This window comes from Equus asinus, chromosome 16 (genome assembly GCF_041296235.1).
Source record: "Equus asinus isolate D_3611 breed Donkey chromosome 16, EquAss-T2T_v2, whole genome shotgun sequence".
In the NCBI taxonomy this organism is placed as follows: Eukaryota; Metazoa; Chordata; class Mammalia; order Perissodactyla; family Equidae; genus Equus; species Equus asinus.
The window spans coordinates 50,532,975-50,560,678 of NC_091805.1; the positions used below are offsets into that span (position 1 = coordinate 50,532,975).

Sequence of the window (27,704 nt, forward strand, 5' to 3'; positions counted from 1 at the left end):
AGACAGGCAAATCCCACTGCCACAGTCCTCAGAACAGCCTGAACTTTCCACATACCGCCGAATGGTTGCTACAGCTAGGTTCAAACCCCAGTTCTGCTCATTACAGATGAAAGGCTGGGGCAAATTAATTAAGTTCATTTTCTCTTCTGAAAAATAGGGAAAATAATATTTACCCATACGCCTGCTGTGAGAATCAAATGAAAGAGCACATGCAACATGTTGGGGATATCGTAAGCACTTCATAAATGCTAGTTGTTGTTACATTCCTAATGGGGTATGGCAAGAGCTGGGACAGGAGCACAGAGGAAAGTACCTGGATAAATTAGATAGTAATTAGTGATCTTTAGCGAACCCCACAGGACTATTCTTGGAGAATTCATTTTTTTTTCACGTGTTCTCCACATTTGCTTTTCCAGCCTTCTGCCTACATTACTGCAGCATTTCTCCACTCAAAAACATGAATGGTTCTCCCTACCTCCCCTACCAGTCTCTGGTCAGGCCTCTCACACCATCCTGCCTGACTCCCCACTGCTCTCTGCCCATGGGCTCCAGGGCCGTGATTGCTCTTAACCCATCCTCCCCCCCCTCCCCAGACCAGTCTTTCCTTTACGACACGGGGGGCTTTTGAAATCCTCTACGTGAACTAACCCAGTCCCTTCGTCTAACCATCTTTGATGAATTGGGAAAATATATAGTTGGGGAGCAAATAAGCAACTATTTTATTTTGAAGTTTAATTTTTTAAGGAATTTTGCTTAATTATGAGGGAACTTTGTAAAGCACAAAATGTTCCTTTAAAAATTAACCATACTCTGGCCTAGTTGCTGATTTACTTCCAAGCTGGATGGGGTTCCCATGTAAAGATTAATTTTTAGCCTTGACCCACTTCTGTACTCCTGGGGCTCTGGGTAGTGATGTATCTTTCCAATCACAGAGTAGTGAGTCTGGCTTGGAGTGGCTGCCTCCAGACACCACTTTTCCCAGGTACTGGAAGATGCTAAGATCAGGTTTGTTGTTGGGTCTTTTCTGGGAGTTTGGAGCTGAGGAAGGAGATGAAGTGGCAGGTAGGATCATCGTCAATGGTAACTGTGGGTTTCCAAGGCGAGAGGCTTGTAGGGACATGTAGTAGACACTGAAGGGACTGGCAAAGGAAGGTTTGCTTGAAAGACGCTATACCAAAGCTTACGTCTAGCGAAGTTAAGTCTCAGAACCACCTGGGGAAATATTTATGGGTGTCCTTTCGAGGGAATATGGGTCAAAATATGCTTACTTGAAAGGGTGGTGGAAAATCTAAAAAGTACACTCCTTGCCTTCAGGTACTCCTCGTATCATGACCACTGCTTCCTGGCCTCAGGTAGAGGAAAACACTGACATGGCTACTGCTTCTAAAAGGCAAAAAAGTGCGTGTTTCTCAAACAATTGGACTGGCACAGTTTCTTTGGGGAATAAACTTGTTTGGAAATAGGTACCAATTCCCTGTAATGAAGAGCCTCCTGAGATTGTGATTGAGTCAAGTTGAATCTATAGATCAACCTGGGGAGAACTGCCCAAGAACAGTGATCAAGTCAGGGCGGTGTTGGTATAAGACAGACAAATAGATCAATGGCGTGTAATAGGGTCTGGAAATAGGATAAAAGGAGAAATAGCTTTTGATTATATTCTACCTCCTAGCAGGAAGCACAACTCCCAAAGTCTTTCCTCTTAATCCCTAGGCTACTCTGCATTTTACAAGATCCTTTGATTCTCACAAGATCACTATGAGATAGATATTCATATCTTAATTTTATAGGTAGATGAGAATTGGAGATGGCTAGACTAGATGGAGTAGAACATCATCAATGGGATACCGTTTGAGAGACAATGGGAATATTCGCAAATTCCCAGAGAACTTTTCCCAGAAAAGGATTTCTGTTATGCTCTATGTCATATCAACTAACAGAGAACGAGCTATTGAAATCTGTCTTCTCCTCTGACTCTCAGCTTCTTGAGAGCAGAGATTGACATCATATTAGTTTTATTTTAAATCTCTAGTGTTTAGCACAATGCCTAGATAAATTATCAGATTATGTTTGGCTATGCTGTAGTAAAGAATAAACCCTGAAATCTTAGTGACACAAATATTTGCTTCTTGCTCATATGAAATCATCTGATCTCCAGGGTTGCTCCATTCCAAACGGTGATTCAGGGATTCCAAGCTGCCTCTATCTTATAGCTATGCCTTCTGGAGCCCATGCCTCTAGATTGCTGTGGCACGAGAAAAGAAAGGCAGAGGATCACATATGAGCTCTTAAATTCTTGGCCTAGAATTATCACATTTCACTTCCACTCCTAGCCCATTGGCCAGAACTAGTCATATAACTCTGCACATCTTTAAGCAACTGGGAAATGTTGAGGAGCACATAATGAGCAGTAAATGCCTCTGCCTTCCCGGCTAATAGCACGTACTCAGTAAACCTTGGTGGAGAAACTAGCGAGTAAATTTGACACAAGGTTCGAACTACACTATCACAGAATTACTCAAATCTTGAAGCAACTTTCAACCTCCAGAGCCTCAGATGAGTGTGCACATACCATCAACAAAAGGAATAACACAAATGGATCTACTACTTATTGATGATCTACTCTCTACAAGGCATTGTTCTAGAAACTTTATATGGGCTATAGTGTTTACTCCTCATGAGGGTCCTATGGGATAGCTGTTAATATTCTTCTTTCACAAATAACTTTTTCATGGAATCATGGTGAGCAAGTAGCAGAGCTGAGGTTTGAGCCCCCATTTGCCAAGTTACAAAGCTTGTGAGAGTATCTTCTTGCCTCTAGGGACTCCTTCAGGTATTGATGCCTTATGGAGACTCATTAGCAGGTGAAAGCAATGGTCTTTAGAAATACAACCTAGAGTAGCTGCCATAGTGAGTGGTGCTAGGAGGAGGGCAGAGACAAAGCTCCGTTCCACAGCTGGCTTTCTCCGTCCCCAACTCTTCTACCCTTTCTCGGCTCTCTCCTGTTGCGTCCCAGTGACTGCCGCTATTAGGTATAGAGACACCAACAAGACCTAAAGTCAGTGGGGAAAACAATAGAGTTGAGAGCTTGTTCTGAACATTTGTGTAGTTTCTGACATCTGTTTTGCACATTCCACCCTTTTTGAGCAAATGAAGGGGCAAGAGCAGTGATCTTTACACAGGACACCTTTCCCAATGGTCTAGATTTTGTAGGAATTGACCAAGCTCACTTTACGCAGTTCTTCCAACCCTACAGAACAGAGACCTGAACGTCTCCTAATATACCACTAATACTCTATACTAGCTCAAGTATATCTAAAGAAGGCAGAAGGGTTCCTGGTCAGGCTTTGCCATTCTCATCTTTGAGCATAGATAGTTCAATTGCATTCTCTGGGTTTTAATTTTGTCATCTATAAAACAGGCTCTTGAACATCTACTTTCTGATCACCCTTTATCTCACCAGGTTATTGTGAGCATCAAATGGAATAATAGATGGAAGAGTGCTCTGTAGACTGTTAAAATTGATTTAAATGTTCAAGGTCGTTATTTATGACAAGTATAGGGGAGAAAGAAATATTCCTCTACCCTCTAGCTTCTTCTGGATGCTCTAAGCATTAAACTGACATGAGACAGAATAACAGGAGAAAATCAAATTTTATGACATGTATACATGGGAGACACCCAGGAAAACTGAGTAACTCAACAAAATGGCTCAAGCCACCATCTTAAATACCATCTTCAGCTAAAGATAAAGGAGGATGTTGGGAATAGTGGTTTAGGACCTCAAGGGTGAGGAAGGCAATTCACATGGAGATGGAAAAGCAAATGTTTGGTAAATAAATGTTTGTCATGCCTTATAAAGACAATGAGAGGTAGAGAGGACTTTGATCAAATGGGCCTTGCTAGGTTCCTCCCTGTCTACCACATGAAGTTCATATTCTACTAGAGTTATCTATGGTGATAGCTTTTGTAACAGGCTTTTTATTTTAAGTTCTTTTAGACAGTTGGGAGAAGGTCAAAATTTCTTCCTGAATCTTTTGTTCTCAAAAATAATCAAGCCAAAGAGACACATTTTGGGATAGCAAATACTCCTGCCCTACGCCAGCTAAATAGTGAAATTTTCTTCCTTTCTGATTGAGTTATGATTTTGTGGAGGGAAGGAAGCAAAGCTGCATACACCCATGGCATTTTGAACACAAGCTCCCTCAGTCTATAAACTACACTTGTCTGTACACATTTGCTTCTTTTGATGATGCTTAAGAGCCAGGCTATGGAGTCAGAACACATTATTAAGATGTGTGATGTTGGGCATAAGATTTTAATCTCTCTGAACTTTAGGTTTCTCATCTGTGAAATAGGGATAATAATATTTATGTTTGGGGATTATTACAAGGGTCGAAACATTAATGAACATAAAACAGTTTACACAGTGCCATCATTGCAATCTTATTGTCATTATTATTATTAAGGAATCATCATGCTGTCTCCAAAGGTCTTTGTGTAACCAAATTATTCCACTGCTCAATAGAATAAGAACATCTCTAACATTTCAAAACACCATATGAGGGGCCAGCCCTGTGGCAGAGCAGTTAAGTTCATGCACTCCGCTTTGGCAGCCTGGGGTTTGCCGGTTCAGATCCCGGGCACAGACATAAGCACCACTTATCAAGCCATGCTGTGGCAGGTGTCCTATATATAAAATAGAGGAAGATGGACACAGATGTTAGCTCAGGGCTAATTTTCCTCAAAAAAAACACACCACCGTATGAGCTCTTGGATCAATGTCTCCCAGAATGTCCTAAACGGTCTCCAACACCTCATAGAAAGCACACAATTTATAACACACCTGTGGTCCAAAACGCTACTTGGAAGTCATTTGTTTGGAATTCAACACATATTTTCCTATAGAAAGAAAGCTATTAAAATAGCGGTTGGATTCCCAGGTGACTGGAAAATACCCACTTAATTAACAAAGTAGCAGAAAATTGGCATATTTGCAATGCAAATGAGTATAAAGCAATGTTGTTGCATTTCTAGTCATAGGCCAAAACTGAAAACCAAGAAAATTGTGTAATAAATACTTCATTTATTTTTCATAAATGCTGACGATGAGGAAAAGCGGGCTTAAGTAGAGAAACAGAGAGCTTAGTGGCAACTTAAGGAAGAAATCTTAAGCTGCTTCTGAGGGTGTTTTCGAAGGTTTTGGAGCTTCTTTACCCAGTCTAAGTGCGTCAAAATGTTTTTATTTTTTTGTTCTTGATCCAAGGGACTCCACAGCACTAATCTCATCTGCCACTATGGAGTTATTTTTGGTTTACAAATGGAAAAGGAAAGGAGATGGGAGAGATTAAGGAAATGGGAGAAGTGGTGAGAAAGATTTCTCAGAAAAAATCAGCAAATAGTTTGGAGAAATTCAGGAAGGAGGAAGAGGCATCTGTATGTAGTGAGATGGATTACCTGGTCTGTGAGCAGGGAGAACATGTGGATGAGAACCCATATCCTCCTGTAAAAGGGAAATGGCGTCGTGACTGGTCAAATAGCTCCTCACAGAAGCCATAAGATGGTCCCACATGCCAGAACAGCTTGTAAAAAGAGAGGCCTCAAAGTTGGTGAGGAAGAGGGAAGGAAGGCTGGGAGCACCCAGCTATTCGGTGTTAGGAAATAAGCTCAAATAATGTGCTGGTTTCCCGTTTTGTACTTTATTGCTACAAAGTAAGTGCTGAACTAGAATGTTAGCATGATCTTGTCTAAACAGAGATCTTTGCATTTACAAGCAAGGGAAGCACAGAATGTGATGACTTGAAGGACCTCGGCCCGATCTTTAATTTCTGGTGGCTCCAAATCTGGTAGAGATTAAACTGAAATATATAGAAAACTATAGTTTTTCAAATGAGGAAATGAGGCCCACAGAGAGGAAGTAACTTGCCTATGCTCATGCAACTAGTAAGTGTCAGCAACCTCCCTGAAGCAGTCTGCCACTAACTCTAGTCTACTAATTAGATAACCAAGAGTTTACCCTGTACTCTAGCTTCAGCCCTTTTTGCTGATCTTGGCTAACCAACCAGGGGCAGAAGGAGTAGAGGAGGAGTTGGAATGATGAAATCCGTGTGGATAAGTCTCTAAAACCTTAAGTTATTCCAAGAAGTTAATTCTCAAATAAGAAGTGAATTCCAGGCAATGTTGCTATCCAGGCTATCCAGAGGTAATTGTCAGAGTCACATACTATGTCAGAAAGAGCACTGAATAAGGAGACAGGAGACATAGGTTCATTTTTAAATTCTGCTACGGTGTCAGCTTGTGCACATCTCTCCATCTCTCTAAAGACCCTCTCAGCTCCATCAAGCACAACCATTCTAATTGTCTTATAATTCTCACCAGGCAGGATTTGTGATCATTATGGCTTGGGGAGGGGGGACAGTGGGTAGCTAACGAACTAATTAGGTCAACATAGCCCCAGGGTAAGCATATCCCTAATATAAATGTACCTCCTCTCAGAGCCTCAAAAATTCCTCCAACCCATGATAACCAAAGCTCCTAGAGTGAAAGGAAGACATGAGTCACTCCCCATCACTACTGCAAAAGAGGTTCTGAAGAACTGAAACATCCTGCTCCTCATGGTAGAACATGCTTACAGGTCAAGAGGGGAAGTTTAATGACTGGCAAGGAAAACTGGCTAATGAGAGTGGCTGAGGGGTGGTGGGCTGAAGAGCAGAGATTACTTTTATGCAAAACAGAATAAAACAAAAAAAGTGGCCATCATGACCTGGAATGGGTCCTGAGTCCTCAATTCACAATGTGTGAGGGCTCAGGGAAGAGGCCAGAACTGATCCTGGGCAGATAGAAACCCCAGTCAATTCTTGCAGCATCTGACTAGACTGGTGCCTGTCAGACCCACACTAGCCCGTTTGTTCCTCACTCCATACAGATGGAATCTTTAGTTCCTCAGGCCACTCCAAAGTTAGAAACATGCTGGTCTCATTTTTACTCTATCTGGTCTGATGTTCCTTGGAATCTAAGTCCTTCACTCTGACCTTTCCTCCCCGTTTTGGGGACTCCCTGGGGGCTCACCTCCCTCAGCCACAGGTGGTATTGATTCATGTCTTTGGTCCTGACCCTGCCTGTGCGCCCAACAGCTCTGGGACCCTTCTGCCACCATGCATTCCATGACCAGGGCCTCCTCTGGCTATAACTTCTCCTTTCTCAATACTGCCATTGCTATGGTGATGGCCCTAGGCTTTGCAGTCACTCACCTTGAGGTTATCACCCCATATACAACAATTAAAGCTCTTTCAGCCAACCTGGAACAGTGTAATCTCTGAAACAAAGCCCTCAAAGTGTAGCCTTGACATTATGTCTACCACCCCTTTGGGAAACTGGGCATAAGTTCCCAGGGAACTAACTCAGAAGGTCTTGAAGGATACCACCCTGCAGTACCAAGCACCTAAAGGGGGTCATCAGAGGCAGCCTTTGCTTCCCCTCTGGCCTCTCAATGACCTACCCTGCAATTTCCACTCTGAGACTTCTTTTAGAATGCCTAGGAATTTTTCATACAAATAAAAATTCTGATAGCCAAGAGTTCCTGAAGTGACACCAACATGAATTGTATGAGTTGCAGGGGAGGAAGAAGTTCTCCTCTACCCTTATAGATTCTTCTGGCTGCGCTAAGAATTAAATTGACATGAGACAGAATAACAGGAGAAAATCGAACAGATTTAATAACATGTATACATGGGAGAAAACCAGGAAAACTGAGTAATTCACCAAAATGTCTGAAGCCACCACCTTAAATACCATCTTCAGCTAAAGATAAAGGAGGATGTTGGGGGTAGTGGTTTGGGATTCAAAGGGGAGGAAGGCAATCCACATGGAGATGGAAAAGCAAACATTTGGTAAATAAATATTTGTCATGTCTTGTAAAGATAATGAGAGGACTTTGATCAAATGGGCCTTATTAGGTTCCTCCCTGACTACCACCCCTAGTTCATATTATACTATAGTTCTCTATGGTGATAGCTCCTTCCTGGAACAGGCCTGCTATCTTAAATCCTTTTAGGCAGTCAGGGGAAGGGTCAAAATTTCTTCCTGAGAAGTTTCTTTTGTTCTCAAAAATAATCAAGCCAAAAAGACACATTTTGGGGTAGCACAGAATCAGATGAAACCTTCAAAGGAAGACAATTTGTTATCTAGCCTAACTGCATTAGATCAAATGGCAATATTGAAGAAAGCAAACTCTGCCTTGAAATGTCTACTGGCCCCAGTCAGTGTCCTTCCCCCTTCCCGTGGTTAGGGAAAACTATTTGAACCTCACATCATTAGCAACAGGTACCACTGAATGTCCTTACTCTTAGACTTTAGTTTCCTTATCACTGGTATGCTAGTTGTGCCTCACCATTTTTTACCATGAGACAAAATGCATGAATGGATTAAATGAGCTCAAGTTCTTGATCAGGGTGCAAGACACTTTTATCCATTCCTCCCCTTTCTCTTCCTCTTGGACTGTTGGGATAGAGGAGAAAAGAAGAAAAAATACTGAAATGGAGATCAAATAAAATGGAAACACAAGAAAGCCATTAGAAAACTTGGATCCTCCCTTTAATTTCTGGTGTCTTTAAGTCTGGTATGGATCAAACTGGAACACATAAAAATGTATACTGCTAAGTCTCCCTCCCAAACTTAGAGAAAGCTTTGAACAACGAAGTTGCCCTTCTCTTCAACTATAAGCCTTATATTGGACCTCTGATAAAAATAGTGGGCTCAGCACTCTACCAAGCTTTATATATGCTATGAAAAAAAAATGCATCATAATCGTATTTTCACCCTAAGAAATTCTTTTAAATTCAATATAACAAGTAATTTATGTGAACCAACTCTTTTTTTTTTTTTTGCATCATGAAATTGAAAATGGAGAATGTTTATCTTTAGACGTTACCAGAAGACATTATTCTGAGCCTTCCCCTGTAATAATTTATGGCCTGATATTTCACAAGTTATTTCATTTCCTAGCCCTCATTTTCTTCAAATGCAAAATGAAGAGATTAATACCTTCTCTACCTACTTTACAGGGAAGTGTAAAGGAAATAGCAGATAGAAAAGAAAATAGTAGACAGAAATGAGATAAAATAGTGTTTAGTATATATAAAGATGCTTTCAGATGACATAATTCACATTGTTCCAGGCAAGTAATCCTGAGTGCATTTGAGCCATTTCTCTTGGATTAGACACAAGCATTGTTGAGTTTCTATGCTAGAAATCTGCAGAAAAGCATTTCTGTGAGTGTGTAATGTATAGGATATGGAGATTTGTTGAGAGATCAGGAGTTGAAACCTGGTGGAAAATTCTCATTCAACAAGGCAGAGAGATGACAGACAGGGGAATGTTAAGTTCAAGTAATGAACATTTATGAACAGCACCTCAGCGTCATGTACTAACCTAATGCCTGGGGCTACAAAGTGTGTTGGGGGGTCCCAGGTTCAGTGATTCACTAGGAAGACTCATGGCACATAGCATATAATTGAGGCTATAATTTATTACAGCGAAAGAATGGAAAGCAAAATTAGCAAAGGGAAAAGCTCAAGGGGCAAAATCTAGAGGAAACCAGGTCTAAGCTTCCAAGAGTCCTCTCCCAGTGGAATTAAGCAAGATGCACTTAATTCCTCCAGCAATGGATGGCGACAACATGTATGAAATTTTATCTACCAGGGAAACTCATTAGAGACTCAGTGCCCAGGTATTTTGTTGGGGGCTGGTCATATAAACACCCTCTGCCTAACCCATACCAAAACGGTAGCTTCTCCAGAATGAAAGCAGATGTTCAGCATAAACCACGTTATTTGCACAAACAGTTTAGAATAGTGAGCTATCCTTATCAGACACTGGTGGGAACCTTCCCAAAATCCAAGTTCCCAGACTTCAGCCAAGGTCCAACCCTGAAAGCAGGCCTTTCAAGGGATAACATTCTCAGTCCTGTTGTGTTAACTCTTCTATGCACACAGAGGTATAAATTAGTGATGAAATACAGTTGGATAAACACAATGATTAATTCATTCAACTAAAGTTACTGAGCCTTCGAAGAGTCGAATAGGAATAAGATAAATTAGATACGGTTGCTATACTTTGTCAAACTCAACTCAGTACCTCAATAGCTCCCTGCCCTCCCATCGACAGGGTGCGTTGCCTATAAAAAGCTCTGTGGCTGTGCTCCAAATTCCTCCCCCTAGCCTCCATCTGGATCCCACCGCACATCCCAGGAGCTCTGTTTTCTGTCTGTCATATAACTTCTTTCTGCTTAGCCCCTTAGGTGGGAGTTTGAGGTTACTTCTCTGTTTTACATGACTAGATTCTGATGTGGCCCTAGATGCCCTCAGGTCAGTTCTGCTCCATCCCTACTCCCACCAAGATTTCCAGCACCCTACTTTTCATTTGGCCTTCTTGGCCCCCTCGTCCGTTAGAAGAGCTGCCCCATTTGTGTTTGAATCCCTAGTTCCTAGGGCTTTTTCCCATCTCTTAGTCAATGACTTAAGTCATTCCATTTCTACTCATGGCCTTTAACTAATATTTACCCCACTGCCAACTGCCAGGGAGATGTCTAGAGCTGTGAACTACAGATTTCTCAGTCTTTCCTGTTGGAATCCTCTCATGCAGGAGCTCTACATTCTGTGACTGATTGCAACCAGTGCCTTCAGCATATCTGCAGCTAGTATTCCCATTGCTCTTGCCCCTACTGGAGGGATTTACCCCCAAACCTGCCCTCTCCTCTTTCAGGGGTGGTTGTATCAGAAGTACTAACCTCCAGGTTTACAGGGTTCAGATTGGGGATGGGAACTAATGGAGGTAACATATGTTGTTTTCTTGGTGTCAAAATTAGCAACATATTCAATAACCCAACTGAGGAGTTGAAAGATGTCAGCTTCCTTCCCCACATGAACTACAGCCCCAGGCAAATCATACATCCAGAGGTTCCTGGGAACTCCCAGATATAAGTATCAATTCAGTCCCAATTTTCCTACCCTGATGGATCTCCCCCCAAAAAGGCACAGAGGTATGAAATAGCCCTCCAGTATTCAGTGACTCAAATGACAAGGAAAAGCCACAGAGAAATGGAGCTGGTGAGACAGTTAGATGCTGTGTCCTGGAAAGCTGTGAATGCCATGATTTTGGCCCTTCAAAGACAAGAGGCATGATCAGACTTGCATTTTAGAAAGATCCCAGGCAGCTGGAGGGAAACAAGATGGAGAGTGAATCTGGGGGCTAAGAGACAAAGATAAGAAATTCTTGTAATAATCTTCCAAGAGGTTGTGGGGCCTCAAGTAGGCTTGAGGCAGGGGGCATAGAGATGAGGGGACAGACATGAGGGGTATTTCGAAGACCAAATAATCAGGACTTGGGGATGAGGGTGGGAGAATGGAGGAGTGCAACATGACTCCCTGCTTTCTGGCTGAGGTATCAGCATCTTTGCCAGTACGTCCACTGAGATAAAGAATACAGGGGGTTAATGCTGAGTCTGAATAGCTTCATGCTGTAGCCCCTCTTCGCTCTCTCCTCTACGTCTGAAGTATTCTTACTGGTTTTTGTTTGTTTTGTTTTGGTTTATCTTTTGAAGCCCCAGAAATGCCCTTCGTGTGTTTGACAGACTTTCAGGCTCAGGCACGGGAGCGTCTCTCTAAGACAACTTGGGATTATATTGAAGGAGGAGCTGGTGAAGGCTTCACAAAGGAAGACAACATCGCAGCATTTAAAAAGTTTGGTCTTCTGTATCCTTTCTATTATTAAGCTAGGATGCATTGGTTGAGAGCTCCTTGGAAAGTAGCAGTTTTGGCTGCTGCCTCCAAAGAACAGAGTACTCAAGCTGTAATAATGGTTTTTGTAGTTGTTGTTTTGCTTTGAGGGGAGGTTGGAGCGTGGACAGGTGGGTGGGGAAAGGATGGATACAGAGAGAGAACTTATCTCAGTGCCTCTGCAGAACTGGAACAAGTGAGTCGCTCCTCCTCTGTTTCCCAGAAGCTTTGCCACCTGACGAGATAGGACAAGAAGGTCACCAGTCACTTGGGCAAGGAGGAGAAGCTGCTGGATAGCCCTAATGTCTTCAGTTCCTAAACTTCTAGTTTTGAGGAGATAATGTACGACAGGAAAGAGGACTCAGGTTAGAAGAAATATGAAGACCCAAGGAGTCTTAGGGATGAAAGAAGAGCAATTCAAGGGTTGGACTGGAACAGCAGGGGATAGGGCATGGGTCAGTAAACCACAGCCCACAGGCCAAGTCAGGCCCACTGCCTATTTCTGTATGGCCCACAAACTAAGGATGGTTTTTCATTTTTAAATGGTTGAAAAAATCAAAAGAACAAGAAGAACTTGTGACACGTAAAACTATATGAAATTCAGATTCTGATATCCATACATAAAGTTTTATTGGAACACAGCCAAGCTCAGTCATGTACATATTATCTATGGCTGCTTTTGCATGACAACAGCAGAGCTGAATAATTGTGACAAAGACTGTATGGTTCATAAAGCCTGAAATATTTACTATCTGGTCCTTTACAGAAAAAGTTTGCTGACCCCTCTGATAGAGAGGTCAGAAGAAAACTGAAAAATGGGATGCAAGGTGAACACTATACTCTGTATTTCCCTACCTAATTAGCCCTTTACCAAGCACTTTAATTGCTCTATCTCATTTTGTCTTCACAAGACTATTAGGAAATTTGGATCATTGCTCCAATTTCACAGATGAAGTAACTGAGGCTATCTAACTCAAGTTTGCACAATCAGGGTTTCCAGAAAAATCTTTCTAAGTTTGTGTACAGAAATAACAAGATTTTGTGAAAAACAAGCATTTTTGGACCCTGAGGCTAAGTATCTATTGGTCTTAAAAGCATATTTTAAGTATTAATTGTGAATTTTCCTGCCTTCTTCTAGAGCAGTATTTAAGTCAAATCTTCAAATGAATTAGCCGCTAGTAAAAAAAACAATAACACCATGATCGTTCCCTGAGATTTGTCCTTTCAGTGACCTTTTCTTACTTTGTGGAGACTTGATTCTAACCTTAGAGGGAAAGAGCCTGGAATTCCTTCCTGCTTATTCTTTTCTTCCCTAGTGCTTGATATGATGAATGAATCAAAACATCCAAGTGCTGAGAGTCTGGTCAGGGAGGCATGGCTCAGAGACACAGACCTTTGACAGAGCAAGACAGGGAATGGTGTGGACACAGGAGGTAGGTTAATAAGGAATAGGCTTGGGAGAGGCTTCCTGGAGAGGGGCCTTCAGTTGGTCTATGCTGCCTAATCAGCTACCAGCCAACTGACCCCACCAGAGGTTTCTTGGAACACAGTCTGGTCTAAACCCGCACCAGGAATCTGGAGGCCTCAGTACCAGGTAGCACCCGCATGCTGGAGAGTAATCCCACTAATAGAAAATCTCTTTGTTGTCCAGCGCAGAATTCGCCTCCGTCCCCGGTACTTAAAAGATGTGTCAGAGGTGGACACCAGGACCATAATCCAAGGGGAGAAGATCAGTGCTCCCATTTGCATCTCACCCACAGGTTTCCACTGCCTTGCCTGGCCTGATGGAGAAATGAGCACAGCGAGAGGTATGAACAAACCCCACCTTGAGGCTCCCTTCCCAGGGGCCCTGAAGTATGCAGGAGGTATCCTTCAGAGCGTGGCCAGGCAGCTCCAGGATTTCTCTACAGAAAGGGCCTAGGGACAGCAATCTGGTTAGAATTAAGGAGGGTGGAAAAAAGAATGCTTAAAGCTGTGTTTGTGAACGTATCACCTAAGATCGAGAAAATACCCATTTTCCATAATAAACATGGTTAGAGTGGGAGAGGGGGCTACAGATGATTAGGAGATTTGAAATCCCACCAAGCCACCCCACAGAAAAGGCACACTGGCTCCTCTGACACACTCTCTGTGGGGAAAAGGATGCTTAGTGTGGCCTCAAGGGGAGGGCTCTCTTTCACCCCTTATGGGCCAAGGCTGGGGCTGAATGGTGAGCCTCTGAAGTTCAGATGAGGAGAGTTTCATGACATTAGGTCTTAACACAAGGCCCTGGCAGGTGCTCTTATTCAGATGTTCCATTTTCTTTCACCTCAATTGATTTTGTCATCTTATTGGACAAAAAGTTTCTTGTGGGGTATGTCTCCTTCCTAGTAGCACCTCATTCTCTTCCCTTATTCCCCACCACCACCAAAAAAATAATAAGGAGTAGAGAAGAGCAGAGAAAAGAAGGGAAGGGAAGAGAGAAGGAAGGAGGAAGGGGTTAAAAATATTCCTGTGGCTTCTCTGTAATCTTTGTCCTGAGTCAAATCTGTTTTTTCGCAAGTTTTTCAGAGCTTCCCTGGACTCTTTTCCTTTGACTCCATGATATAGGAAGCAATGAATCCAAGAATTTTCTAGAGCTGAAAGTGACATCCATCTGGTTAGGAATCAAGTCTGGCTAGGTTGAAATACAAATAGCCTATATGAATGTGACTACTTTACTAAATCTTCATGGTTGAATGTGTTGTGTTGTTTTGAGGGTGGGGCAAAAGAATGGGTTATCTCCTGTTGACATCAGGAATTGAAAATATTAATTCTTGATTAGGCAACACTCTCTGCCCATGGATTGTAGAATGGTAGTGACATTAACCTGTTGGAGAATCGTACAGAAAATGATTAAAGCAAGAAATGTGAAATATGCTATGCAGCAGCAGCAGTTGTCCACGTCATCATCACTATCATCATCATTAACCTTATTATCACCAGCATTTATACAGTACATCGCTTTGTAATTTAAAAAATGCTTCCATATCTAGTATCTTCTTTAATCTCCCACTAACCCTGTAAAAGAGGCATTAGTATTTCCTCCATTTTACAGATAAAGAAAATGAGACTTAAGTTCACAAAGGTAAAAAGTGGTAGAACTAGTGTTCTTCTCACTTTGGATATCATGATTTTTCTAGTACAAGCTCAGTCTTCTCCATTGGAATTACATTTTCTCATCCTTTGTCCTCTTTAATTCCCTTCTGCTTCATTGATGAGTTCACCAGAAGCCCATTTCCTATCTCAAAGCTGCAACATGGCCCAAAATGGTTCTGAGGACTAAATGAATCTCAGTTGGAAATATTTTAGTATGAACTGCAAGGTTTGTAAGACAGGTTGTACAGAGGGGGACCCAGACAGCTTTAGTCCTCCCAGTCTGATCAAACGCCTCCTATCCCTGCCCCATAGAGAAGCAGAATGAAGTCAAGATGTATCTTCACTCACAGGGCAAGCTGGTCAGAGGCAACACAGACTCCTAGGGCTTCTCATCCGAGTCCAGAATGCCTCTATCTCCTCCAACCTGAGTTGTGTCATTTGCTTTGCAGCTGCTCAAGCAGCTGATATCTGCTATATCACCAGCACGTATGCCAGCTGTACCCTTGAAGACATTGTTGCTACTGCCCCCAGGGGTCTCCGGTGGTTCCAACTCTATGTGCAGCGCGACCGGCAGCTAAACAAACAGCTGATACAGAGGGTAGAATCGCTGGGTTTCAAAGCTCTGGTCATCACTGTAGATGTACCCATAACTGGCAACAGGCGACATGACATTCGAAACCAAGTGGACTTGAAGACAAACTTACTGCTGAAAGATCTTCGATCACCTAAAGAGGTAGGAAAGATACCAGAGCCAATGGGCGAGCAATCCAGGAGGCACCTTTCCATCCCCCTTTCCTCCCTTCTTTCTTTCCACAAGAATTCATTGAGTGTCTGTTCTGTGCAAGACACTGGGAATGCAGCAGTTCAAAAAATGGATTTGGTTCCTGGTACCCAGAACTTCCAGACAAGCAGAATATAAGACAAAATGTTCTCATGCCTGGAGTTGCCCATCCTTTCACCAGAAGTGTTCTGGCCAGGGCTGGATATGGAGAAATAAGAAAGCTAGGGAAAGGATTTTTTCATGAAATACGAGAGTAAACTAAACAAGTTCTTCCAACATTTTCTGCTTTATGACACACTTAGAAAACGATAATTTTGGATAGCATACTTAGATAAACTGACCCTCTGAAGAGGATGCTCACACCCAATATGACTGGCCCACGGAGTATAGCCAGCCCAGGCTCCATCCTGCTGCCTTGAGAACTGAGGGGTCAATATCTCTGCACACCTAGAACTCATCCCTGGGGCACCAGGGTACTGCAGCAACTTGTTTGGAAACTATGAATAGGTGACTGCAAAGACTACTTCCCTCATTAAAATCCTACAGTCAGGGCCTGGCCAGATGGCATAGTTGTTAAGTTTGCATGCTCTGCTCGGGCAGCCCAGGGTTTGCAGGTTCAGATCCTAGGTACAGACTTAGCACTGCTCATCAAGGCAGGCTGAGGTGGCATCCCACATAAAATAGAGGAAGACAGGGGCCCGCCTGGTGGCACAGCGGTTAAGTTCACACGTCCACTTCTCGGCGGCCTAGTTCGGATCCCGGGTGTGGACATGGCACCACTTGGCAAAAGCCATGCTGTGGTAGGCGTCCCACGTATAAAGTAGAGGAAGATGGGCACAGATGTTAGCTCAGGGCCAGTCTTCCTCAGCAAAAAGAGGAGGATTGGCAGTAGTTAGCTCAGGGCTAATCTTCCTCAAAAAAACAAAAATAGAGAAAGACTGGCACAGATGTTAGCTCAGCGACAATCTTCCTCAAGCAAAAAGAGGAAGATTGGCAACAGATGTCAGCTTAGGGACAACCTTCCTCACACACACACACACAAAATCCTACAGTCAGATGGGATGGAATGCCCCAGAGAAAGCAAGCCATGGTAAAGTTGGAATCCTTCGGCTACAGTAGAGATAACAATACCAGCCTTTTCAGCAATGAGCAGCTGTGATACCCAGCCAAGTGACTCAACAGTTCTACTCATTAACCTCAAATGGGCCTTGAGGTTTTCTAGAATCCTGATCTCAGATTCCAGGGACACGTTGTGATTTGCAGATATTTGGTTCACATGGTGAGCCAAGGATAAATATTGGGTAATATCTGATTTAGGGTTATTGAGGTATTGCTTAGTTCTTATTACTCTGTGCATATCTCAGCCATAACACTTTACATTGGCCTACGAATGCTTTTGCTTACCTTATCCCACTTACTAAACTGTGAGTTCTTTTAAGGTAGGGACTGCCTTATTTGTCTCTGTGTCCCCAGATCCTGATGTCATTATTGAGCAGGGACACAATTAATGGTTAAGGAATAAGCAATTGAAGTAGAAATTCTTTTTACACAAATTTTGTTAGGAAAAGGAGCTAGAAGTAGTATTGTTGCTCCTCTTTTCAAGTTTATAAATGGTGCTCTCCAAATGTGTCTCATCTTTGGAATGGATCAAACAGTCTTGAAGGAGTTCGGGACTAAGTTTCTCTTTTATTCCCCACAGAGTTCAGGGCCTTGTCTCCAGATGTCCTCCATAGACCCATCCAACTGCTGGGATGATCTTTCCTGGCTTCAGAGCATAACTCAATTGCCCATCATCCTGAAAGGGATCTTGACAAAGGAGGATGCAGAGTTAGCTGTGAAGCACAATGTCCAAGGCATCATTGTTTCCAATCATGGTGGGAGGCAGCTTGATGAGGTTCTCGCTTCTGTAAGTAGGATGACTTCAGAGAGGGTGTCTTTGTGAGTGGTGGGTGTGTTTGTGTCCACAGCAAGGTACTCTGTGCAATTTGATGCATACTCCCATCTCTCTTGCCTCATACGTTGCTATGTACCTGTGAATTTTAACAACTTCTAATCACTGATGATAGCCTAGGGGCCAGCCCCGTGGCCGAGTGGTTAAGTTCGCGTGCTCCACTTCGGTGGCCCAGGGTTTCACTGGGTCGGATCCTGGGCAAGGACATGGCACCACTCATCAGGCCATGTTGAGGCGGCATCCCACATGGCACAACTAGAAGGATCCACAACTAAAATATACAACTATGTACTGGGGGGATGGGGGGAGAAAAAGCAAAAAAAAAAACCCAAATAGAAGATTGGCAACAGTTGTTAGTTCAGGTGCCAAGCTTTAAAAAAAAAAAAAAAAGATAGCCTAGTGTGTGCCAGGTTATTTTTAGAAATTTTACATACATCACCTCTAAATCTCACAACAGTCTTGCAAGATGAGTATTATTATCCTTATTTTACAGATAAGGATACTGAGTTTAAAGATATTAAACTCTTGCTCACATTTTGACAAGTTAGTAAGGGGTTAAGGTGGACTTTGATGGGACAGATGTTCTAAAGCCACTGAGGTCTCCTGCCTTCTGGAAGAAAGTGTTCTGCTTGAAGTTTGCCTGTTGGCATAGTTGTAACTTCATGTTTTCTCATATGACACATCCCAGGAAGGAACAGTCTCTCCCTCAAGCTAACAAATAATGTCTTTCACAAGAAAACTTTAAAATATCCTAGGAATCCTTTGCTAAAAATCTGACACAGTCTGTAATTTTTTCCCCTAACTTATGAATTGGGGAAATGGGGAAAGAAAATGAAGAGGAGGGAGGCAGGGAAAGAATCTTTAAATTGGAATCAATTGACTTATTTTCATGGGTATATACAGCTTGTATTTTCTCAAGAGATTCCTCTATTGCTGCTTGACTTATTTTAAGAAAGGGAAGTGGGGTTTGTTTTCTCTGAAGTTTTTTGGCCTTTTTATTATATAAGTAAAACATATTTACTGTTTACTGTTTATAAATTATAAAATATACGTAAGAAAAAAAGAATAAGATAAAAATCACCCCTAATTTCATCACTATCATTAATAACAATATTTTGGTAATTGTTTCTATCAACTTCTTAATGCAAATATAACATTTTGGGTTTAAAAAACTACATATACTATTTTGTAATTTTCTTCTTTCACTTATTAATATGTTAAGAGCATCATTTCAATGTATATGCTTCTCCTATTTTTAATGGTGTGTGGTATGAATGGACAATTTTTATAGCCAACTTCTTGTTGTTGAACATCTGGATTGCTTCCAAGCTTTCGCTACTTTAAACAACACATCGGTGACCATCCTTAAATCTTTAGTACATTTTCAATTACTTCTTTAAGACCAATTCCAGGAAATAAAAAAGCTACATGAGCCAGTCTGTACATTCCAAGGCTTGTGATGCTTGGAGGTTTAAGGTGCCAATTACTCGCCTCCTCCTCTCCACCCGGCTCCAACTGAGAGAGAACAGGCATGGAATGACATGGAGATCAAGGGGCACACTTAACTGTGGCTCTCTGTGAGAGCAGAACTGAAGGGAAAGATCAGGCCTCCTGCTTGCCACCCCAACTCTTCACCTATGCCCCTAGCATAAAGCAAGTCTGTAGAACACACGCAAAGCTCTGTCACCCAACTCCTGCCATGATGCCCTCAAACCCACCTCTCACACACCCAGTAACTGGCAGAACAGATAGTACAAAAGAGCCTCACAGGCTCTGAGCAGTCCCAACTGTGCTTATCAGATTAGAGTGGAAAGCAAAGAAGTGGCCGTCAAAAACAAGTAGCAAAGAGGGTAGAATACCGAAATCACTCTAGTAAAACATTATACAAGAGGCTATCTCTCATGAATGAGTTTAGCTAGTCTTGCTCCCTTTGGGAGGACTGAGTAATAAGTGGAGAAAGAGGCTGACTAATTCTCCCACTGCACTTCAATAAAGAATGAGTGTTGGCAAAGGCAGGAGTCAGAGAGAAGAATTTCTCCTACCTCATCATGCTCATCAACATGTTGTTCTCCCAAGCCTCTTGACTTAACAACCAAACCCCAGGTCACCCAGGAACAGGACCAAGATTAGTGTGAGGCTAGCGAGGTACCTGCCTCTGGCTCAAAATTTAAGGTGCCAGAAAAACTTAGTAAGATAAATAATAGTTTAATGAATTATTTTAAAAATGAAAATTAATGCCAAAAAAAGCCACAGTGAACAAAATATCAACCTTATAATAAAGACAAAATCTGTCGCTGTACTTGCATAACCCTGCCTCATTCATCTCACCATAATCCTGGCCCTGGATCTAATTTATTTTATTTATAAAAAACAAGTCCCCAGCCCACAGGTCAAAGTTTCCATTTGATTTATTAAACATTGAGTTCAAATATTATTTGTCTTAGTTTTTCGGCCCAAGGTAACTGTCTCACTCTTCTCACTCTAGTCCCCTCCTGGTGAAGCCTGTGACTCTTTGAGCAAAGTCTCTGTCTCTGTGAAACCCCTTGTGATTCCTCCTAGGACTAGGGAGAAAGATAAGCTAGCTATTGTCCCCAGAAACCTCTAATGAATGTCCTGTTTTGACCTATCAAAAATTAACTCTAAAGCCATACTGGACCTTAGGCTGAAATTCACTCCCTAACCTGTATCTCAAATTCCATCAGCTCCATTGTCCAGTATGGCTCCAGCAGACGAGTTTGCACAAACACATTTCTTTTTCACAACATCATAGAAATAATACCATGCTGGCGCCATAAAAATACCCTTATTTGAACATGCATTCTCTCCATTAACACGTAAGTCCAAAACATATTTAATTCTCCTCCACGTATAAATTAAAGTGCAAAGTTCTTTCCTCCCTGATTTCATACTCTGCTGAGTCTTAGCCAAAGGATCTCATTCAGGTAGAATTCTGATTGACTCCCTCAGCAGCAGAAGTCCCCCTAGGGCCCAGTTGCTACTCCTCCTCTCTGGTTGTCCCTCAAAGAGGCACAGAACAGGAGCCCTGAGGCAGTTCCAGAACCCTTTCCCCAAGTCTTTTCTCAGACTCTGCTCTCACCCCTCCTCACAGACTTGGAGGTGCTCAGGAGCACAGCTGGGTCTGGGGCACCTTGGGGCAGCAAGGTCTGTTGGCCACAGGTCCTGAAATTGAAGAGGCAAAGTGAGAGATAAGGTCCAGTGGAGAAACCAAGCCAACGTGATAAGCTGCTTCTGTTTTGTCTTTCAAAGCCTTCAAATCTACTTTTACAATGTTGCTGCTGCAATCCTATCCCATGTCTCAGATAACCCGTGAGGGAGTCAGGAACAAGTTGCTCAAACATGTGTAAGAAACAATGTGTAGCCCAGTTACACAAGAGAGGCTGCGGTAAAGACACTTGGGCCACGGCCGATCACTCTTGTTTTGCCAAAAAGACTTAGTGCCTTAGTAGTGGAGAACATTTCTAGCCATACCACCTTAGAAACAGAGAAGGCAGAAGAAAATCAAAAGTCAAAATGTTCTTTGAAAAGAAGAAGATTAAAATGAATGGAAAATGTCTGCCTTAGGGTGTGAAGAGGAACCAAGAGGTTCTTCCAAGCTGTAGGCATCTGAACAAGTGAGTCAGAGAGAAGCTGCCCTCTGTAGAGCAGAAAATGGCAGGAGGGAGAGCCCACAGAAAGTTCCTGGGCCTTCGGAACGTAGCTGCACTGCTTTGATAGGCGCCAGCAGCCTCAGGTGCAGGAGGGGAAGAAGCTGTGAGATATGGCCCGGCTTGGACTTCCTGGTCCTCGCCCCCATTGAGGGGGCACTGCTGTCCCATGATGCCCTGAGAGTCAAAACAGAAATCCCTCGAGCCACACATGTCTCTCCTTTTCAGATCGATGCCTTGACAGAAGTGGTGGCTGCTGTGAAAGGAAAAATTGAAGTGTACCTGGATGGTGGGATCCGAACTGGCAATGATGTGCTAAAGTCCCTGGCCCTTGGGGCTAAGTGTGTTTTTCTGGGGAGACCAATCCTGTGGGGTCTTGCCTGCAAGGTGAGAATGGCAAAATGAAAACCAGCAGAAAGATAAGGTGCTTCTCATTGTTTTCCTTGCTTTTCTGTAGGTTAGCCCCCAAGCTTAGCCATTTTTCCAGGTGACCCAGGTTCCTGAAGAACAGTTGCACCTGGGCCATATCTCCATGATTCCTCTGAGCATGTTGCAAAATTTCAAGAGCTCTCACCCCTATCTCCCTCTTCGCTTCCCTTGATTCCTAACATAGTTCTAATTTCACAGATACCCCCCATCATCCCCACCACAGCTCTGAGCACACTTGGAATTTGTACTCAGCATATGGTCGGAATGTTCCTTCATGCCTCTTTTTGTCTCCCTGTCTCTCTCTCTCTGTCTTGGGACCAGGGTGAACGTGGTGTTGAGGAGGTTTTGAACATTTTAAAAAATGAGTTCCACACATCCATGACCCTTACAGGTAAGTTTTTACAATTCTTTTCCTGATTTGGAGCTGAAAGTGGGAGGTCTGAAGAACAAGAACAGCAGCCCCTCCTTCTGGCTCAGCTTCCCCCGCCCATTCGCTGCCCAGAAGAGAAGGCAGGGAAGAAACATCCCAGACAAAGACTAAGCACAAACTCAAAATGTGATAACACCTGCTACAAAAGCAAATGCACCTTCAGATTATGGGAGGGAGGGCTCCATTTTACTCTGGCCTGTTCAGATCACATCAGGCTTGTTGGATGTGATTTTGAGTGTCATCTTTTAAGTAACATTCATGGACTGTGAGAAGTTGAGATAGTATGTAAAAGAGGATCATGGACGGGCTGAGGAGATAGATACAAACAGGAGGAGAGAAAGGGGAGAAGGAAAGCCTTGTCTTGTGTAACCACAGACAGCAAGACAAACATAAAAGTCTTGACATTACGTACAGGTGGATTTCAGTTAAAACTGAAATTCTTGTAAAGTAGTGCTCATAAAAACTTATACATTTTAGCAAAACCTGGAATCCCAGGGATCCTGTAAAATAGTGGTTCTCAAGTCATGAATGTACGTTCCCTCTTCAGGAGCGTTTGATTTGGATTTTTAGTTGATTTTTTTCTGATTGGCACAGTGACTGCAGGAAGGGTACTGCAGGTGCTTAGTGCACAGGGATGCCAACTGTCCTAAAATGCTTGGAGTGTCTCATAGAAAAGAACTGTCCTACCCAACGCCAGTGGCCAATAGCTCTGTCTTTGACTGTATTTGTTCTGTAGCTGGTCATGATTGCAATGTGAGAGGACAGAAAAGATGAACCCCATTAAGACTTCCATTCACTCCTCAATTCTAAACTTTAGTAATAACAGAGACCTTTTCCAGACGTAAGGAAATAATGAATCAAGAGCTCTGACATGAAATCAATACCACTTTCATGCCATTAACTTATTTCCACAGATGTTACCAAGCATTTGCCATGTGCCAGGCACAAGGCAAGACGTTCAGGCTTTTCAAGTCTGGTTTTAGTCTGATATTTAGACAAGTATCTTGTATTCAGTGTCCAAGTTTCCTAGTGTCCATTTGAGTTGCAGACTCAACTTTTTGGGCTTGAGTAGTACCAGCTGGAAAACTTAGATCAGCTTTAACACCAGCACCAGGCTAATTTCCACTGAGCAGATGAATAAAAACACGGGAAACGGATCAAGGCTTTGAGGACCAGAACCATCAGCTTTTGACTAGAACCCTATTACTCAAAGCCTGTGAAGATAAGTCAATAAATGATCCAACGTCACTGAGTCCCTCCCACGATGGAAGGAGCACAAGTGTGAACACATATCATATTGGTGTCTTCTGCCCCTGGGAGGGAGAGGGTAGAGGGATGGGAAGACCTATGGGCTTCTGCAGATTCCAGGAGGCTGAGATGACTTCTGCTCCCCCAACTATTTTTTGATGGTGAAATGATGTTTGAACCTCTTTTAACAGAAACTTGTTGGGGGAATTCACAATAACAAAGCTTTTTTATTTCACCGAAAGTTTACACTAAACAATGACTGGGGTGTACGTGGTGGCTGGAAAATGTTTTTCTGAAATAGAGAATGGAGAGCCCCCTTTTTAAAAAGCGGCAGGGTAAAAAGAAAGGAAAAAGAGTATTGTGAGCAGTTTCATGCTTGACTTTTTATACTCCTCTCCTTCTAATCGTTCTACAATGAGAATGTCCTGTTTGAAATGTATAGAAAAATTAGTAACCACAACCAAATATGGGACAGAGAAGAGAGTTCGGGAAGAAGAGAAAGAACAGGAAACCCAGGCAGAAGGGCACCCCTCAGCATCGTCTGTGTGAGAATGGCTCCTCCAGGGAAGACGCACAGGCTAGTCCTGGGGGAGAGGAGATCTCGGATGGGGGCCTGTGCTTTTGCTGGAACTCATAAAAATACAGAATCATAGCATGAAACCCCAGAGATTCTGTCACCCCTTAGGCGTTCCCTGCACAATGCATGCAAGACGCCTGACACAATTGGCACCCAGGAGGTGATCTGTCGATATGACTTCTCTCTCCTAATTCCCCTAGGAAATGTGTATATTTTTCACTTATGACCCTGTGGCATCATAGCCATGGAAGAGAAACCTATTTGCCCTATTGCTGAAAACAAGATACGTTTAAAAGTAATGTTTTTCTAGCTGCAAGGCCAATTGCTGAAATTTTATTTGTAGAAAGGTTAAAATCATGATTTGTTTTGAAAATCAAAAATGTTGGTAATAAATCATATCAACACAAGGCTGCACAGACTTCACTAAGGTCTCATTCCTCGTAAAGGGAGAAGGCTGAATTAGAAAAGTGTATGAATCTTCTTGAAGTTTATTGTTTGGAATTACTCACTTCACTTTAAATTAACCAAAGCATTTTAGTGTGAATATCATTCTAATTTACAGTAATGAAAAAGCAAGAATAAATTGTACTTAAGCATTCTCTCTCCAACTTTTCCTGAACCTCCACCAAGTGTAAGCCAGTGTCCTTGGTACCGTGCAGGAACCATAAACCAGTCTGATGAGAGCTTACACGAAGCAGAGTAACGACACAAATATTACTAGGGCTGACATGTGAATGGAGGCTTCAGACTGTCTCAAAATGGCATCATAACACTTTGATGCAAGTATTGAGACACTTTTCATAGTTCAAATATTGTTTTCACTGCAATATATAATCAAAGATTATATTTTAGCATCTCTGTGCTCCTTGAGTAGGCTGGCCTGCTTTGAAGCCCCACTATTCTCTGCCCTGAAACTCAAAGCTCTCAAGATCATTGTCAGTTCTGAAGAGCGCCACATCTGGCTCCAAAGTCTTGCTTCTGCTGAATTAGTTCAATTTGCTAGTTATTTATGTATCCCAAGCCTGCCGTTACTGTCCACTACAATCAACTCTGCATGAAACTCAGCTCTTTCCTCGGTCTCCATCTTTAGGAAAAGTCTCTCTCATTAGTTATATTTTTGTGAGTAATACGCTTCGCTAAAGTAATGTTTTGGAAGGTGAAGCTGCATGCATCATAGATGTGGAAGAACTTCAAGCGAAACATTACACATCTTGTTAAATTCTTTCAGCCTTCTCACCCCCAGGGATTTTTCACTGTCTACCTGAGCCCACAATTCTCCACCCCAAACCATCATGCCAGTTTCTCTTTCTCCCTTCTCTCTTTACTTCTTATCTGAAGTGACTCTCCTCAATCCCTGTGTCTAGTCTCAGCTACAGTCTTAAATTTGCATTTTAATCAAGATCCTCCATGAAAGAAGGGTGTTTCACTTTATGGAACTTTCCTTGAGAAGGCAGTTGCTGTATGAAATACTCACCCCATCTCTTATGCTGTCCCTGAGTCATGTTCCTCTGTGACAGATACTTCCTATATTCCCGAGCCTTATCAAGACCGAGATAAAGGCCAAGTTGTATACATGAATTGATAAAAAGAATGCCAAAATAGTGTTTTTATATTTTTACCATGCCATTTTGACACGGTCATGTTAAAAGAGGACAAGGGCACAGGCGCACAAAATAATTCCCAATGCAATCAGTATCATGTTATTCATTCTGTGTACATAACATTTTATCAGGGTGAGCATGCAGATCAAGTCAGGCTTGTTCTCACTGCATCATCCCATTACCTTGATGGGGTTGGTTACTGATGTTTTAGAGAAATGAACTTTTTAACTGCATTGTTCTTTTAGGCTGCCGGTCAGTTGCTGAGATCAATCGGGACCTGATCCAGTTCTCCAGGTTGTAAAGAAAGAAAGCTAATAAGCAGGCTGCTGAGGTTGCCCACAGGAGGAAGACAAACTCACAGCGTGCTGTGTGGTGCCATCCTGCCTAGGCCCCATCCTATCCGGCAGCTCATCCCTTGCACCTCTACCACTCTACCCCCTGTACTTCAGGCTCCCCAAACCCCTCATCTTCCTCAAATGTGTCAAGGTCTTCTTTGCCTCACTGCCTTTTACATGCTAATCTCTTGCCTGAAATCCTCTGACAGAAAAGATCTTAAAAAGGTAGATCACTAATGACTGAAATAATGGGTTAAATTTTTTGCACATCCTATATATCTCTATGAAACAATTATAGAAATTTGCACTCTGTACAGAAGAGCTATACATATAAAATATTCCCCAACAGAAATCATACTCCAACCTGTAAATAATAGGGAAATAATATAGTTTAAAAATTAGGCTTTGGAGCCATACAGACATGGGTGTAACAGTAAGGACTGCTACTGACAAGCTGTGTGACTTGGGAAAGTTTTTCAGTCTCTGTGCTTCCGTGTCCTCGTCTATCAAATGAGGATTATACTACCTAGCCTGCTAGGTTGGGAGAAAGACTAAGTGAGATAATGTATGTAAAGTTTTGAGCACAATGCTTAGCACCTAGCAGAAGTTAAAGACAAGTTTAAAGTTTAAGTTTAAAGCTTAAGTTTAAGCTTTTATTATTATTGTTTGTCAAATTCCTATTCCTCTTTCAAGACCTTGTTCAAATGTCAACTATTCTTATCCTGGCTACTTGCTAGGTGCTTCCCATTAGTCTTTGCACATTCCACTATTAAAATCCTTATTAAAGTGTTTTATATTTATTTATGTATTTGCATATCCCTCTCCACAAATAGACTATACAGGGCTCCAGGCGAGAAATTGTATACTTGTACTGGGCTTGGCATATAGCAGCATCTCAATGAACATTTGTGGGATGGATAGATGGGTGGGTGGATGGATGGATGGATGGATGGATGGACGGACAGATGGACTGACTGAAGATAAATGAATGAAAGGGGAGATGGAAAAATGAATTGATGCCCTACCAGAGTAAAAACTTCCCAGACCACTAATCATCTAAAATACTCTTCTAGAGCAGGCACACCCAGCTGAATAAGATCTGGCACTTGAAGATACCAAGAAAGTTAGGGATGGAAATCAATGTCCTAAATAAACGACTTCAGAACTGGTTTCCCCATATTCTCTCTTGTTAAATTCTATTCTCCTTGTTAAATTCTATTCTCTATACAACAACCAGGGAGATTTTCTTTTAAGTACAAGCAAATCCTATGTCTCACCTGTTTAAAGCCTTTCTATGGCTTCCTGTTTCATTCAGTATAAACTATAAACTGATCACCAGCTCTCCAGGGCACCACATGATCTGGTTCTTGCTGGTCGTTTCAACTCACTTCTTCATCACTCTCCTCTTTGCTCACCTACCATATTGCCTCCTTTCTATCCCTTAAACAAACAAAACTTTTTCTTGCCTCTGGACTTTCACACTTGCTGTTCCCTCCACACAGAATGTCCTTCCCCACCCTTTTCTCATGGTTGGCTCTTTCTTGACATTTAGATCTCAGCTTAAATGTCACCTCCCCAATGAAGTGAGATTTCCCTGACCATCCTATCTAGAATAGGCCCTACTTTACGCATCACATCACCCTGGTTTTTCCCCTCCTGGCACTTACCACAGTCTGCAATCAACTTTTTTGTTTATTTGTCATTGTTCATCTGCACCAGCACAGGGACTTTAATCAGTCTTGCTCACCACTATATTCTCAGAGCCTAGAACCATGCCATGCCCAACACCATAGAAGGCT

The 27,704-nt window shown here is 42.4% G+C and overlaps 1 protein-coding gene and 1 long non-coding RNA gene across 14 annotated transcripts in view; one reads left to right on the top strand and one right to left on the bottom strand.

Moving 5' to 3' along the window:
• The window catches only part of LOC106835308 (uncharacterized), an 84,094-nt gene that overhangs the window by 29,975 nt on the left and 26,415 nt on the right, over positions 1–27,704 (bottom strand). The gene's annotated exons all lie outside the window — the stretch shown is intronic.
• HAO2 (hydroxyacid oxidase 2) lies at positions 867–26,705 on the top strand. 13 transcript variants are annotated; one of them, XM_070487141.1, is made up of 9 exons: positions 902–982; positions 1,315–1,398; positions 11,597–11,735; positions 13,428–13,579; positions 15,338–15,621; positions 17,369–17,575; positions 21,514–21,672; positions 22,036–22,105; positions 25,816–26,705. In XM_070487141.1, exons 1-9 carry the CDS (start codon positions 913–915, stop codon positions 25,869–25,871), a joined length of 1,221 nt encoding a protein of 406 aa, XP_070343242.1. In that variant the 5' UTR covers positions 902–912; the 3' UTR covers positions 25,872–26,705. The 13 variants fall into 13 exon arrangements, with proteins under 13 accessions (XP_070343243.1, XP_070343248.1, XP_070343249.1 ...); XM_070487146.1 differs by having other exon boundaries at positions 917–982; positions 1,315–1,352; XM_044749085.2 differs by having other exon boundaries at positions 918–1,062.

Excerpts from the sequence above, each read along its gene's own strand:
- HAO2 (XM_070487141.1), top strand. The coding sequence starts at position 913 with ATGTATCTTTCCAATCACAGAGTAGTGAGTCTGGCTTGGAGTGGCTGC. Across the intron at positions 983-1,314 it reads CCAGACACCACTTTTCCCAG|GTACTCCTCGTATCATGACC; the intron begins GTACTGGAAGAT and ends CCTTGCCTTCAG. Across the intron at positions 17,576-21,513 it reads TTGATGAGGTTCTCGCTTCT|ATCGATGCCTTGACAGAAGT; the intron begins GTAAGTAGGATG and ends TCTCCTTTTCAG.